The sequence below is a fragment of the Schistocerca americana genome, chromosome 4 (genome assembly GCF_021461395.2).
Source record: "Schistocerca americana isolate TAMUIC-IGC-003095 chromosome 4, iqSchAmer2.1, whole genome shotgun sequence".
Classification (NCBI taxonomy): domain Eukaryota; kingdom Metazoa; phylum Arthropoda; class Insecta; order Orthoptera; family Acrididae; genus Schistocerca; species Schistocerca americana.
This window is the reverse complement of record NC_060122.1, coordinates 734,400,555-734,416,698: the sequence shown is the minus strand read 5'-3', so window position 1 is coordinate 734,416,698 and position 16,144 is coordinate 734,400,555. Positions and strand designations below refer to the sequence as shown.

The 16,144-nt window shown below is 46.1% G+C and overlaps 1 protein-coding gene across 1 annotated transcript in view; it reads right to left on the bottom strand.

The window, feature by feature from the left end:
- Positions 1-15,300, bottom strand: part of LOC124613756 (odorant receptor Or2-like) — a 67,161-nt gene extending 51,861 nt beyond the window's left edge. Inside the window, exons 1-2 of the mRNA XM_047142472.1 lie at positions 14,977-15,300; positions 12,821-13,054 (exon numbers count right to left, since the gene is read on the bottom strand). Of these exons, the coding sequence (XP_046998428.1) occupies positions 12,821-13,054; positions 14,977-15,300 (558 nt within the window). The remainder of the gene's footprint in view (positions 1-12,820; positions 13,055-14,976) is intronic.
- Positions 15,301-16,144: the final 844 nt, after the last annotated feature.

Below are 16,144 nucleotides of genomic sequence, written 5' to 3'. Positions count from 1 at the left end.
CTACGGTCCGTTTAGCTAAATTTAACATACACTATTAGGGGGACGATGCGAGTCTTTCTTCAAAGTCCAGCAGAAATCTGTAAGCAGCGAAGCACTGAATCTTCTTTGATATGGATGTTTCATTACAGAGATCTGTTGGCGAATGCTTTCGCCATGTTCATTATTAAACGCCCCACAATATTCACGGAAAACGTAGATATGTGAATACGTGATGTGAATTTTGAGTGACCCGTAGGCACGTATAAGGTCTTTCCTAAGTTCAATGCACTTTCAGCGCACTTACCGCCCATGAACAATGAGGTAATTCCTTTTTTTCTACAGTATTGCCACGCATTTAGCTAATCGGAGCTGATAATTCACTCGAATTACTGATCTGCATGGATCTTGCGTAGCCGGCCGGGGTGGCCGAGCGGTTCTAGGCGCTACAGTCTGGAACCGCGCGACCGCTACCGTAACAGTTTCGAATCATGCCTCGGGCATGGGTGTGTGTGATGTCCTTAGGTTATTTAGGTTTAAGTAGTTCTAAGTTCTAGGGGACTGATGACCTCAGAAGTTAAGTCCCATAGTGCTCAGAGTCATTTGAAGCATTTTTTTGATCTTACGTATTTATCGGCCAGTAAATACTTCGTGCTGCATCTGCTCAGTAGTCAATGAAGGGAATGTTCCACGTATTCAAATGCTCGTTCGTTTTTTATTCACTGGTTTTGCTAATAACTTCAACTTCGCATGTTGCGGTCCTAACAGGACTTGACTAGAATTTGCAAGAGAGTGATAGGAGACATCTTTCTTGTCAGACAACAGAACTTTTCATCGAGGCCAGTCCTTCTGTTTGTAATGTTAATCCCTAGTGCGACTGTCCCAGTCACCAATATAGTAACAGTACTTAATGAACCCATCTTGTAGGCCCTGAAGCATACCGATGACTTTTAAATCAGCACATATGAGGTATTGATGCTTACCATAGTAATTGTTATGTAAAATACAGCCGGCCGGAGTGGCCGAGCGGTTCTAGGCGCTTCATTCTGTAACCGCGCGACCGCTACGGTCACAGGTTCGAATCCTGCCTCGGGCATGGATGTGTGTGAGTCCTTAGGTTAGTTTGGTTTAAGTAGTTCTAATTTCTAGGGGACTGATGACCTCAGAAGTTAAGTCCCATAGTGCTCAGAGCCATTTTGTAAAATACACTGACAGAAGAAATTACAACACGAAAAAATAAATAATGTACACTAATGAAATTTCGGGATTACATTTGTGTGGGTAACACATGTAAGTGATTAACAATTATCTTAAATGCTGTACCACTAATGAGTGTAGCCACCGGAATATTGAATGCAAGCATGAAAACGAAAATGCATTGTTATAAGAACTTAGGCTTCCGCGGTCGGTGTCATAGTGATTAAAATTCTTCTGGGTATTATGCCGCGTCATTGCTAAAAACTAACAAGAATAATAAACTAAAACCGACGTTTCGGCCGAATTGCAACGGCCTTCCTCAGGGCACGACTGGTTTTTCATGGAGATAAGTGCTTCTACTTATTACAGACTATCGATGTCTGACGTCAGTGTTGTAAAACTTTTAATTGGCCCTCTAATATGTTTGGCTACTCATGACGTAATGGAAGATGGAAGGAAAGAGGCTATTCGTGGATGTCCATGTCGTCAACGATTGGTAGCTGTCCGCCAATCAGCGTTCGGCTTCTGGTCGGCAAGTTTTCCACCTAATGTGCGCGGAAGTGGACTGACAGTTGCTCTACAGCTGTTTATGCAGATACGTCCATATCGACCGATCGCAGCCCGTTGGGCTGGGATGGCCGGCAGCCAGGACACCGGCAGTTTGTCGCAATCTTCTCTGCTGATGTTGTCAGGCTGCTTAATAATTTCGATCCCCATGCAAAACCAGTCGGGCCCTGAGGAAGGCCGTTGCAATTCGGCCAAAACGTCGGTTTTAGTATATTATTGTTGTTAGTTTTTAGCAATGACGCGGCATAATACCCAGAAGAATTTTAATCACTATGTAACGGAACTGAAATGATGGTGGGCTGACAGTAATTTGGAGCCCGCGCGTCGGAAACGGGCGCGCTGGTGTGAGACTGCCAGGGAGTGCACCCTGATGCCATCTATTGGCGAAACTGGGAATTAGCGCTGCCTCAGACAATGCACTATGCTATCGGAGTCAAATGTATTCTTTTTCTTGGTAATTATAAGCTATTACTGTATGATTTAATGTTATAAAGCGCTAGTAGTAAATTATTATGACTGGTATGAACTCCAGGGTAATAAATATAAATATTCTTAAATACTAAATGATTTCGGTGAAAAGGTGGTAGGGGAACGCCCCCACTCTTGGTGATACGAGCGTAGCTAGAGGTAGCGGGAGACACAGGGACTGAACAATGGAATGGCCTGGGGAGTGTTGACGTGAGCGGACGTGCATAACTGTGCTCACGCAAAAGTGACTGTGCAACAGCGAAAAGGAGAATATCGTCCCCGTTTGTGGAGTGGAACGCGACGAATGGTTGTCGAAGCCGTCTCTATGCCACTGGGGCTGATTGTAAGAGTTCCTGCGCCCAGATTTTATGGCGGACGCGCAGTAGCTTATACGAGTGCTACAGCTCGTAGTTCCAGCCGCCATTAAGGGCACGAGGCGTGAAGAGGAAGAGCTGCGTTAGCCACATGCATCTCACCACCAGCACCGACACGTCTACCCAAGGCAAGACTGCTTGAAATTGTTAAGTCGAACTTTGTATACATGTAAAAGGAGAATACCAGTTTTCTTTTGTGCAAGTGCAGAAGACAGGATATAGTAATGAGTAAAATTACGACGCATGTTGTTCATTGTAAAGTGTAGTAACCTGAAACATAGTGTAGTGAAATCAGACTGAGGCCACCATCGCCTCTTCCATTTACAATTATTTTGGGTGTAGAATACTTTAGCGTATAAGAACCAGAAAAGAGCAATGGTCACACCAGAATGAGTCGCCTATTTATAGTTACTTAAATATTTCTGAGCAACCTTTCAAGTAAAGTCACTTAACTAATTCTATAGCAATTGTCCAAAGAGTAATATCCCAAAATCATTAAATAAGTTGAAGGGTAGAAGTTTGTTAACCTAAGTTGCTTAAATTGTCTTGGTGGTAACTACCAAGCCAACTCACAGAAATTGAGAGAGTATTTGCTTTGTAGAATCACCTAGAATGATCAGAAATAGTAATATTCAGAATTAAGTTTAAAATTCAACTCAAGCCGTTTCACTTTGAAACGAGCCAAAAAATTGATTTATTCTTTTGCTCCTTCAGAGCTGGCGACCGTAGTTATAAGTATTTTCAGGAGGATTCGACGGTAAGTCTGCTGCTCTCGTCGTGCTGATAGGATTATCTACTGCTGCTAGCAGTGGTGATTGGATACATAAGCTCACTACCAAGTTAAGTGGGTCAGGTAGGCAGTGTTACCGTGTGAACTGTAGGGCACTGTAGGCCGTGGATCGAACCCGTTCAATCATCACAGCTCTTTGAGAAATAGTCCGGTTAGGAGTGTACTAATCCAATAGGTAAATACTGGCGAGTAACGGTAAAAAATGTATACGCAAGGGAATTTAGCAAGGTCCATGTAGCACCTAGTTAATGTGGTGTAATGGCGAGGGTAGGAGTGGAGTAAAAGTGAGCTGAGCTTGTGGCAGCTGTGCTGTCTTCAAAGATTAATAACGCCAGAATTCACTACTAACTCTTACCATTAGGGCTGAGCTATTTACGGTTAAAATACGTAGCAGTAAGTGCAAAGGCGTGACAGCTACAAGTCCGTATTGGCTTTATACATACGGAAGTAGGAAGCGGGTCATTCTGTCAGTGGAGGGGTTAAAACAACGGAGTCACTTGAGAACATACCCCATTTACTGATGGAAAGATTCGGCGGTTCGGTCGCAACTACGAAAATGAATTGTCTTGTACAGGTGCCGGATGCCAATTTGTGGGATGGAGTTCCATGCCTTAGTCGGTCAATATATGGTTAATGCTGCTTGTGCATGACGCTGAAGTTGTCGTGCTATGATATACCTCATGTGCTCGACTGGAGACAGATCTGGTGATCGAGCAGGCCAAGCCAACATGTTGACACTCTGTAGAGCATATTAGTTTATAACAGCGGTGTCTGGACGAGCGTTATCCTGTTGGAAAACACTCCCTGGGAATGCTGTTCACGGATGGCACCAGAACAGGTGTCTGCCCCCGGTAGCTGAGTGGTTAGCACAACGGAATGTCATACCTCACGGCCCGGGTTCAATTCCCGGCGGGGTCGGAGATTTTCTCCGCTCAAGGACTGGGTTTGTGTCGTCATTATCATCATCATTTCATCACCATCTACACGCAAGTCGCCGAAGTGGCGTCAACTCGAAAGACTTGCACCAGGGGAACGGTCAACCCGACGGGAGGACCTAGCCACACGGCATTTTACCACAACAGGTCGAATCACCAGACTGACTTTCAAATTTGCAGTCATGATGAGTGGGATAACCAAGAGAGTATCCTGCTGTCATATGAAATTGGTCCCCAGACCATAACTGCAGGTTTAGGTCCAGTGTGTCTAGCATGGAGACAGGCGGGTTGCAGGTCGTCAGCTGGCCTCCTCGTTAGCAACGCACTGTCATCATTGACACCGAGGCAGAACCAGCTTTTATTTGGAAACTCAACAGACCTCCACCTCTCGCTTGGCAGCACACAGGGTAGTGATTTGGGGTGAGTGGAATGCACACTGTATTGCGCCCTTGAAGTAACCGATTTGAAACAGTTCGTTGTATCACAGTTGTGCCAACTGCTGCTCAAATTACTGCCTGCGATACAGTGGGTTGCACCAGAGCCGTACGCCATACATGATGGTCTTTCCTCTCGGTAATACCACGTTGCGATCCGGAGCCCGGTATTCTTGCGACAGTACATTTTCGTGTCAACAGCTGCCAGCAGTCATGTACAGTGGCTACATTCCTGCCAAGTTTTTCTGCACTATCACAGAATGAACATCCAGAGTCTCTTAGCCGCATTACATGAGTGGTCATATAATGTGGCTACGAGACTGTGGATGTTCATTCTGTTCAGACTCAGTGAGGTGTTGACAATGTGTCTTTATCGTTTTGAAGGCATTCTTGACTAACATCAACTCATCGTGTCCAAGCTTGAATGTAACTAAAGCTCATGACCGTTACAGCGTATATTTAAAGCAAACCTGATTTGCATCCCCATAGTGGTGCTACTAGCACCATTGTTATGCGATTGCCGCGAAATTTGAGTAGACGTCATCTTTCGTACGTAGAAACACGCCTAGAAATTTAGTTTTGTTTCACAACTCCTTGTTTGTGCTGCGATTTTTCTTTCCGACAGTTTAGCTGTTATCATGATGCAACCTTCCTCTGGTAGGGCTGCATATGCCATTATGTAATAGCATGGTTGTCAAACTAGTTTTTGAACCACTATGAAAAGTCTTCAAGGTTGAAAATGGTTCAAATGGCTCTGAGCACTATGGGACTTAACATCTGAGGTCATCAGTCCCCTAGAACTTAGAACTACTTAAACCTAACGAACCTAAGGACATCACACACAGCCATGCCCGAGGAAGGATTCGAACCTGCGACCGTAGCAGTCGCGTGGTTCCAGACATAAACGCCAGGAACCGCTCGTCCACAGCAGCCGGCGGCTTCAAGCTCTTGCGTCAAATTTTCTTCATTTGTTATGTTTAAAACCTTTCGAATGGCCTTTAATGTTGGTAAATGCCGTGTGGCTAGGGCCTCCCGCCGGGTAGACCGTTCGCCGGATGCAGGTCTTTCGAGTAGACGCCACTTCGGCGACCTGCACGTCGATGGAGATGAAATGATGTTGATTAGGGCAACACAACACCCAGTCCCTGAGGGGAGAAAATCTCCGACCCAGCCAGGAATCGAACCCCGCCCTTAGGATTGACATTTTGTCGCGCTGACCACTCAGCTACCGGAGGCGGACTTTAATGTTGGTGAAAAGTACATACTCGAGTTGATTCTTCTAGAAGATTCCACTTCCTCAATCGAGAAGCTAATAGTTCCGCCTTACGTTTCGGAAGGTTGAAGTCTGTGACAAGATCACTGTTTTCAATTCACGTAATTTTGTGCATTTCACCAGATAACAATGGTGTAAAGCTGGGATAGTTGCATTTGGAAGGATGTAATGTATATGGCTGAGCTACATTTTCACTGAAAAGTTTTGGTGTGGCTACTGTAGGGTCCGGAATGGGGAAACTGACTCCAAGAGGCAGTGATGGCATCACTCTTCGTACATGATGGTACTGTATGATGCTCTTCTTTTTCTTGTTAAGTCCTTTATGAGTGGAGACATCAAGCAGAAGTAGCAATCTGTTAGGTCGTTTGTAGTTTCGCGCCATGTGGTCGGCACTGCAGAATGCTTGGGAACTTTTTTCCTTTCATCGATACTTGATAAATATGTATAAAAAACACGAAGAGCTCATGCTTTTGATTGGTCCCCTACACGGCATTCTAAATCTAGGATATAAGCCTTTTTCACTGGTTGTGACAATGTTCCTCCTTTGTGTCCAGGGATGGCACCTGTACATAAGTAACATAAATTTTTGCTGTTATCAACACCTCTACGGCGCGTAACAGCATAACACAGTATATCAGAAACTCACAGTAGCCGGTGGAGAACTCCGGAAGGCAAGCAGTGTCAGACTGTTAGCTAGACACAGAACACTGACGTAATATCACATCGAGCCGGTCTTCATCAGTCAATATCTCTAAGGGTGTGCTTAATTCATTTGTGATTTCAGTGGCATATCTGATGTAACATGAAAACGAGAGCTAAAAAACTAATAAGTAAATTAAAAAACTAAAAATTAAAAAAAGAACAGAAATGAGAATGTAAAAACCTTTGCAGAGTACGAGGACAGGAGCTAAAAAGCAAAAGTTATTGTCACTTTCGAATTCAGCGTGCCAAAATCTGTAAGAACTGGGTACTTTTATTTTTCGTAAAAACTTTATTGTTGAACAGGGTAATGAAAGCAAAACTTCAGAAAAACACTATGGATAGTGGAGCTAGAAAAAGCTGTCGACATTGTAAAACGATGCAAGATGTTCGAAATTCTCAAAATAATATGTATTTCAGGAGCAACAGAGCAGCGTTTCTGTATGGCGGTAGCGTCAACGCAGGCCATGGTGGTTCTCTTGGTACTGGACTACTGGTTATTCTTCGTGTTTTACTGTCCCTGTTACAACATGTCGATAAAACAAATATCACAGTAGACTAATTTTGGACCGTTCTAACTAATGGACACGTGAAATTCCTCTCTAAAAATCTCTTTATTTTATTTTATTTTTTTATAACGGGAAACAAACCGAAGATTTTTGTCAACACTGGGCGTCGCATGGAAGAGGTAATGAAAAATGGTTGCTGGGGCTGTCTCCAGCTACACATTACAAAAGTAAAAATGCATGTATTAGCCAGAACAAGAGAGAAGAAGCAGCTTGCGACACTTAGGAGACACTGCTGATATACACACATTAAAAAAAGTTTTGCATCACCGCAGTTTCGAGAGTTCCGGAACATGTACAGAAAACTGGAATAGAGATCGACGTAAACATCATTTCCGCAATGTTTTATTGCTCTTCAAAACCACACATTGCATGTTGTACCACAGTACAGAGAGACCTTCAGAGATGGTGGTCCAGATTGCTGTACACACCGGTACCTGTAATACCCAGTAGCATATCCTCTTGCGTTGATACATGCTTGTAATCGTCGTGGAGTACTATCCACAATTTCATCAAGGCACTGTTGGTCCAGATTGTCCCACTCCTCAACGACGATTCGGCATACATCCCTCAGAGTTGTTGGTAGCTCACGTCGTCCAGAAACAGCCCTTTATAATCTATCCCAGGATGTCCAATAGGGTTCATTCCTGGATAACATGCTGGCCACTCTAGTCGAGCGATGTAGTTATCCTGAGGATGTCATTCACAAGATGTGCACGATGGGGGCGCTAGCCGGCCGCGGTGGTCTCGCGGTTCTAGGCGCGCAGTCCGGAACCGTGCGACTGCTACGGTCGCAGGTTCGAATCCTGCCTCGGGCATGAATGTGTGTGATGTCCTTAGGTTAGTTAGGTTTAAGTAGTTATAAGTTCTAGGGGACTGATGACCACAGCAGTTGAGTCCCATAGTGCTCAGAACCATTTGAACCATTTTTTTGGGGGCGGTAATTGTCGTCCATGAAGACGAAAGCCTCGCCAGTATGCTGCCGATATAGTTGCACAATCGCTCGGAGGATGGCATTCGTGTATCGTACAGCCGTTACGGCGCCTGCCATGACCACCAGCGGCGTACGTCGGCTCCACATACTGCCACCCCAAAACATCAGGGAATCCCCACCTTGCTGCACTCGCTAGACAGTGTGTCTAAGGCGCTCAGCCTGACCGGGTTGCCTCCAAACACGTCTCTGACGACTGCTTGGTTGAAGGCATGTGCCACACTCATTGGTGAGGAGAACACCAATCCTGAGCGGTCCATTCCGCATGTTGTTGGGCCTATCTGCACCGCACTGCATGGTGTCGTGGTTGCAAAGATGGACCTCGCCATGGATGTCGGGAGTGAAGCTGCTCATATGCAGCCTATTGCGCACAGTTTGAGTCGTAACACGACGTCCTGTGGCTGCACGAAAAGCATTATTCAACATGGTGGCGTTGCTGTCAGGGTTCCTCCGAGCCATGATCCGTAGGTAGCGGTCGTCCACTGCAGTAGTAGCCCTTGGGCGCCCTGAGCGAGGCATGTCATCGACAGTTCCTGTCTGTCTGTATCTCCTCCATGTGCGAACAACACGCTTTGGTTCACTCCGAGACGCCTGGACACGTCCCTTGTTGAGAGTCCTTCCTGAGAAAAAGTAACAATGTGGATGCGATCGAAACGCGGTATTGACCGTCTAGGCATGGTTGAACTACAGACAATACGAGCCGTATACTTCCTTCCTGGTGGAATGACTGGACCTGGTCAGCTGTCTGACCCCCTCCGTCTAATAGGTGCTGCTCATGCATGGTTGTTTACATCTTTGGGCGGGTGTAGTGACATCTCTGAACAGTCAAAGGGACTGTGTCTGTGCTACACTATCCACAGTCAACGTCTATATTCAGGAGTTCTGGGAACTGGGGTGATGCAAAACTTTTTTGGTGTGTGTGTATTTATACCGGTAAAGCTCAGTCCATTTATTCTGAGAATTTGTAGTATTTGTACACACGATATTGGTCGTATAAGTGCAGACATTTTGATCAGTGATACTTCAATACGTACCCGCCTCTAACAGTTTCCCCGCAAATGCATCAAATGATTTACTACCCGATTATTCTGCACAGCTGTAACTGCAAAACTACACCTGTGAGTATAGAATAATTGATTTGCATCCACATGTCCACACTTATCCACGTGGCCTCACTTTAACACCTGACCTGCTGTCCAGGGGCAGCTTGCTCTTGCTATGTACTTGGAGGTTTTAACCAACCTAAAAATATACTACTTCTAATAGCTGTAATTATTATTCTGCAAACGAAGTAAATACTGATGTATTGTCGTTCATTACACTGTCCTCCATTGTCAATAAATATATCTGGACTTATACCCTGAACACTAGGGTATATTAACCAAGACGGAACAATAAAAGAGAAGAAAAAGTCCGGAGTGGTAGGATTGAAGAGGGTGTATGACAAGGATGAAGACTGTCTTTTCCATAGCTCAGATTATAAATCGAAGAATAGCTTCAGGGGTGCGATTAAACTGCAGGCGAAAGGATACTAATGATTAGACTCACTGCTGACATTGCGTCACTGAGTCAGCGTTTGATGTATTACGCGGCGTACTGAAGAAATGAATCATCTACTAAGTACAACATTTGGACTGAGAGTAAACGAAAGGAACGAGAAAATCGTGAGTAGCAGCAGAAATAGGGTTAATCAGAAACTTATCGTTAAAACGGGCGACTGTAAAGTACATGAAGTGAAGGAATTCTGTTACTTCATGAGCAAAATAACACATGATAGATGAAGCTAGCAGATATAACGAAGACAGGGCAGGGCAGAACTATAAGTTTCCACCTACAGGATGTGTTTTCTTTATCAACCTGACAACTGCTACACTTTTCAGAGAAAGCTTTTGACAATGTTGACTGGAAGACTCTCTTTCAAATTCTGAAAGTGGCAGGTGTAAAATACAGGGAGCGAAAGCCTATTTACAATTTGTATACAAACCAGATGGCAGTTATAAGAGTCAAGGGACCTGAAAGGGAAGCAGTGGTTGGGAAGGGAGTGACACAGGGATGTAGCCTCTCCCCGGTGTTGTTCAATCTGTATATTGAGCAAGCAGTAAAGGAAACAAGTGAAAAATTCGGAGTAGGTATTAAAATCCATGGAGAAGAAAAAAAACTTTTGAGGTTCGCCGATAACATTGTAATTCTGTCAGTGACAGCAAAGGACTTGGAAGAGCAGTTGAACGGAATGGGCAGTGTCTTGAAAGGAGGATACAAAACGAACATCAACAGAAGCAAAACGAGGATAATGGAATGTAGTCGAATTAAGTCGGGTGATGCTGATGGAATTAGATTAGGAAATGAGACACTTAAAGTAGTAAAGAAGTTTTGCTATTTGGGGAGCAAAATAACTGATGATGGTCGAAGCAGAGAGAATATAAAACTGGCAACGGCAACGAAAGCGTTTCTGAAGAAGAGAAATTTGTTAACATCGAGTATTGATTTGTCAGGAAGTCGTTTCTGAAAGTATTTGTATTGAGTGTAGCCGTGTATGGAAGTGAAACATGGACGATAAATACACTCCTGGAAATGGAAAAAAGAACACATTGACACCGGTGTGTCAGACCCACCATACTTGCTCCGGACACTGCGAGAGGGCTGTACAAGCAATGATCACACGCACGGCACAGCGGACACACCAGGAACGGTGTTGGCCGTCGAATGGCGCTAGCTGCGCAGCATTTGTGCACCGCCGCCGTCAGTGTCAGCCAGTTTGCCGTGGCATACGGAGCTCCATCGCAGTCTTTAACACTGGTAGCATGCCGCGACAGCGTGGACGTGAACCGTATGTGCAGTTGACGGACTTTGAGCGAGGGTGTATAGTGGGCATGCGGGAGGCCGGGTGGACGTACCGCCAAATTGCTCAACACGTGGGGCGTGAGGTCTCCACAGTACATCGATGTTGTCGCCAGTGGTCGGTGGAAGGTGCACGTGCCCGTCGACCTGGGACCGGACCGCAGCGACGCACGGATGCACGCCAAGACCGTAGGATTCTACGCAGTGCCGTAGGGGACCGCACCGCCACTTCCCAGCAAATTAGGGACACTGTTGCTCCTGGGGTATCGGCGAGGACCATTCGCAACCGCCTCCATGAAGCTGGGCTACGGTCCCGCACACCGTTAGGCCGTCTTCCGCTCACGCCCCAACATCGTGCAGCCCGCCTCCAGTGGTGTCGCGACAGGCGTGAATGGAGGGACGAATGGAGACGTGTCGTCTTCAGCGATGAGAGTCGCTTCTGCCTTGGTGCCAATGATGGTCGTATGCGTGTTTGGCGCCGTGCAGGTGAGCGCCACAATCAGGACTGCATACGACCGAGGCACACAGGGCCAACACCCGGCATCATGGTGTGGGGAGCGATCTCCTACACTGGCCGTACACCACTGGTGATCGTCGAGGGGACACTGAATAGTGCACGGTACATCCAAACCGTCATCGAACCCATCGTTCTACCATTCCTAGACCGGCAAGGGAACTTGCTGTTCCAACAGGACAATGCACGTCCGCATGTATCCCGTGCCACCCAAGTGCTCTAGAAGGTGTAAGTCAACTACCCTGGCCAGCAAGATCTCCGGATCTGTCCCCCATTGAGCATGTTTGGGACTGGATGAAGCGTCGTCTCACGCGGTCTGCACGTCCAGCACGAACGCTGGTCCAACTGAGGCGCCAGGTGGAAATGGCATGGCAAGCCGTTCCACAGGACTACATCCAGCATCTCTACGATCGTCTCCATGGGGGAATAGCAGCCTGCATTGCTGCGAAAGGTGGATGTACACTGTACTAGTGCCGACATTGTGCATGCTCTGTTGCCTGTGTCTATGTGCCTGTGGTTCTGTCAGTGTGATCATGTGATGTATCTAACCCCAGGAATGTGTCAATAAAGTTTCCCCTTCCTGAGACAATGAATTCACGGTGTTCTTATTTCAATTTCCAGGAGTGTAGTTTAGACAAAAAGAGAACAGAAGCTATAGAAATGTGGTGCTACAGAATAATGCTGAAGATTAGATGGGTGGATCACATAATTAATGAGGAGGTATTGAATAGAATTGGGGAGAAGAGGAGTTTGTGGCACAACTTGACAAGAAGAAGGAATCGGTTGGTAGGACATGTTCTGAGGCATTAAGGGATCACCAGTTTAGTATTGGAGGGCAACGTGGAGGGTAAAAATCGTAGAAGGAGATCAAGAGATGAATACACTAAGCAGATTCAGAAGGATGTAGGCTGCAGTACGTACTGGGAGATGAAAAAGCTTGCACAGGATAGCGTAGCAGGGAGAGCTGATCAAACCAGTCTCTGGACTGAAGACCACAACAAATTGGACAATAGACAACTTATTTTAGTGACTTATATACACATGCACAAAATCATTGTCACTAGGCGACTGGATTGGCAGTGACTGCGTGTATTCAGACATTTCCAACCAAAGTTAAAGGCGTTAGCCCCTCACCTCAGATTAATTACGATTGCTGGAATAGAAATAAGTGAGTAGAAGTGGCAGTTTGCAGCGTCACCTGGTAGACGGGCGGCTCTGTGAAGGAGAAAGGGTACCAGACCAGCGCGGGGAAGCCGCTGTGGACGCGGCACTCTGCGGAGTGGCAGGCCTGCGCGCGCAGGGCAGGCAACACCACCCAGCTGAGGTAGACGGACACGCCCAGCGACACCTGCAGCCGCGCCACCAGCCGGCCCTTCTGCGCGCACGCGCCGAACACGGCCGCCTTCTGGACCGCGTACTCCTGCCCGTACACCTGCCGAAGCATGCGCTGCCGTCACCGCTCTCAAACTGTCGTCTGTATGCTGAAGATACTGGGCTCATCGCATTAAAATCAGCTAACATATAAATGTGCACACTGGTCACTTTTGAGTGCTGCATACGGGGTAGAAATGGTATCAGGATATCACTTAAAGCTCCACCATTGACCAGTGTAATGGCAGTGGAGTTGTGGTTAAATGGAACCACTGCAGTTATTTGTTTATTCTTGTCAGAAGCATTTACGATGTATAAAATAATGTACAATATTTACATGTAATGTGTGTATACACTACTGGCCATTAAAATTGCTACACCAAGAAGACATGCAGATGATAAACAGGTATTCATTGGACAACTATATTATACTAGAAGTGGCATTTTCACCCAATTTGGGTGCATAGATCCTAAGACATCAGTACCCAGAACAACCACCTCTGACCGTAATAACGGCCTTGATACACCTGGGCATTGACTCAAACAGAGCTTGGACATATATATATATATATATATATATATATATATATATATATATATATATATATATATATATATATATATATATCGCCAGTCAATACAGGTCATTATCAACCAACGTGAGGGGAACTGCATGCAATTGACATACTTTTCATGTTCGTATTTGTTTGATACGGTTCGTGCTAAGGTTGAACTGCCAGCGACCCACAGGTGTTCAAGTGTGTTCAACGTGCACCAACTCTAGCAGTTTCTGACTTAGAGAATATTTGAACAGTGAGTGCTAGGGTAACTCTCAGTGACTGAAGTTTGCTAAGGTGAATTGGTCATTGCATACAGACTTGAATTAAGTTGTTTAACATTAGGAATTTTGTTGAATTTAGTTTTGGTGCACTGCATACTGCCTCTGGCTTACATCAGTCATTGCCTTCGAACGCTCTGGTTCCCCAGTCATTCCATATCTTATTTGTTTCACCGTGTATATATGTTATCCAATGTAAGGCCACCATTCAAAGTAATTTATGTTCTTAATCCTGTGATTAAGAAACATCATTAACCTCAGGAATCAGTTCTTTCTTATCTCCTTTATTTACTGATTTTTCATTTATTTGTTTGCTTTTGCCAGTTACTTAGTAATTGAAACTTTCTGGCAGATTAAAACCGTGTGCCGGACAGAGACTCGAACTCGGGACCTTTACCTTTCGCGGGCAAGTGCTCTGCCAGGAGGTTTCATATCAGCGCACACTCCGCTGCAGAGTGAAAATCTCATTCTGGAAACATCCCCCAGGCTGTGCCTAAGCCATGTCTCCGCAATATCCTTTCTTTCAGGAGTGCTAGTCCTGCAAGGTTCGCAGGAGAGCTTCTGTAAAGTTAGGAAGGTAGGAGACTGGGTACTGGCGGAAGTAAATCTGTGAGGAGGGGGCGCGAGTCGAGCTTGGGTAGCTCAGTCGGTAGAGCACTTGTCCGCGAGAGGCAACGGTCCAGAGTTCGAGTCTCGGTCCGGCACACAGTTTTAATCTGCCAGGAAGTTTCATATCAGAGCACACTCCGCTGCAGAGTGAAAATCTCATTCTATTTACTGGTTGTCCATTAGGCTGACTGCATGAGTAATCGATGCTTCTTTAACGGCAGAATGCAAGAGTGCAAAAATGGACCCATATGTTAGCAAACGGGCCATAAACAACTTTAAAGTTGTGTATTCGCCCTGTGATCGTTAGGCAGTAAAAAATTGATTTCAGCTGACGACTGATGTCACATTATTTTTTATTACTTTAAACCTCCACTGCAATTACAGGATGAACTTATTACTTCCTGACAACCGACTATGAAATCCGCCAGACATGTACCTGTAATTCGAGACTGAAGTCCAAAATAGAAAGCAGGAATGTCAGAAACCTTTTAATTCCACACTAAAGTTGCACAGACAAGAAGTGCGGAGAAATTTACTTGCAGGCATCTGTCGAGGTCGTGAATGAGGCGTTCGGCAGAGGGCCGCATCACGCGGAAGGCGAAGAACTTGAAGACGGCCATCGAGTAGCTGGAGGTGACGCAGGCGTTGTTGGTGGCGCTGAGGATGTCGCCCCAGAAGTGCAGCATGGCGGACAGCTGGCTGGCCACCAGGAACAGCAGGGAGGCCACGACGGCGCCCGCGTAGGCGGCGTACAGCCACGCAGTCAGCCTGGCCCGCGGAGTCCACTGGCCCGCCAGCCTCAGCAGCCGCTGCTGCAGCCACAGCTCCGTCCGAAGTCGAGCCGGCGAGCCCTGTACCATGTCTGCCGAACGACGCGGGAAACTGACGATCAACCACTGTGCAAACTCCTGCATCTACATCTACGTTCATACTCCGCAAAACACCGTACAGTGCATGGCGGAGAGTACCTTCTGCCACTACTAGTCATTTCCTTTGGTGATCCACTCGCAAACTGAGCGAATAGGGGAAATACAACTGTCTAAAAGCCGCTGTGTGAGCCCTAATTCAAAAATGTTCAAATGTGTGTGAAATCTTATGGGACTTAACTGCAGAGGTCATCAGTCCGTAAGCTTACACACTACTTAACCTAAATTATCCTAAGGACAAACACGCACACCCATGCCCGAGGGAGGACTCGAACCTCCGCCGGGACCAGCCACACAGTCCATGACTGCAGCGCGTCAGACCGCTCGGCTAATCCCGCGCGGCAGCCCTAATTCCTAGGATCTTACGCTTGTGGTCCTTAAGCGAAATATACGTCGTCGGCATTAGAGTCTTTCTGTAGTCGGCTTCAAATACCGGTTCGCTTAATTTCCGCAATAGCGTCTTGCGAAAAGAGCGTCGCCTTCCCTGCAGGGATTCCCATTTGAGTTCACGAAACATCTCCGTAATACCTGCGTGCTGATAGAAGCTTCCGGTAACAAATCTAGCATCGTGTCTCTGAAATGCTTACTAAAGAGTGAAACGGGCGCCGCTCCCATAAATCTCCCACTAAAACGAAATCGAGCATTCGCTTTCCCTACTATTAACTTGGACGTGTTCATTCCATTTCATATTGCTTTGCAAAGTTACTTCTGGATAGTTAATCGGTGTGACGCTGTTAAACTGCACGCTACTAACGCTGTATTCGAATGTTACAAGATT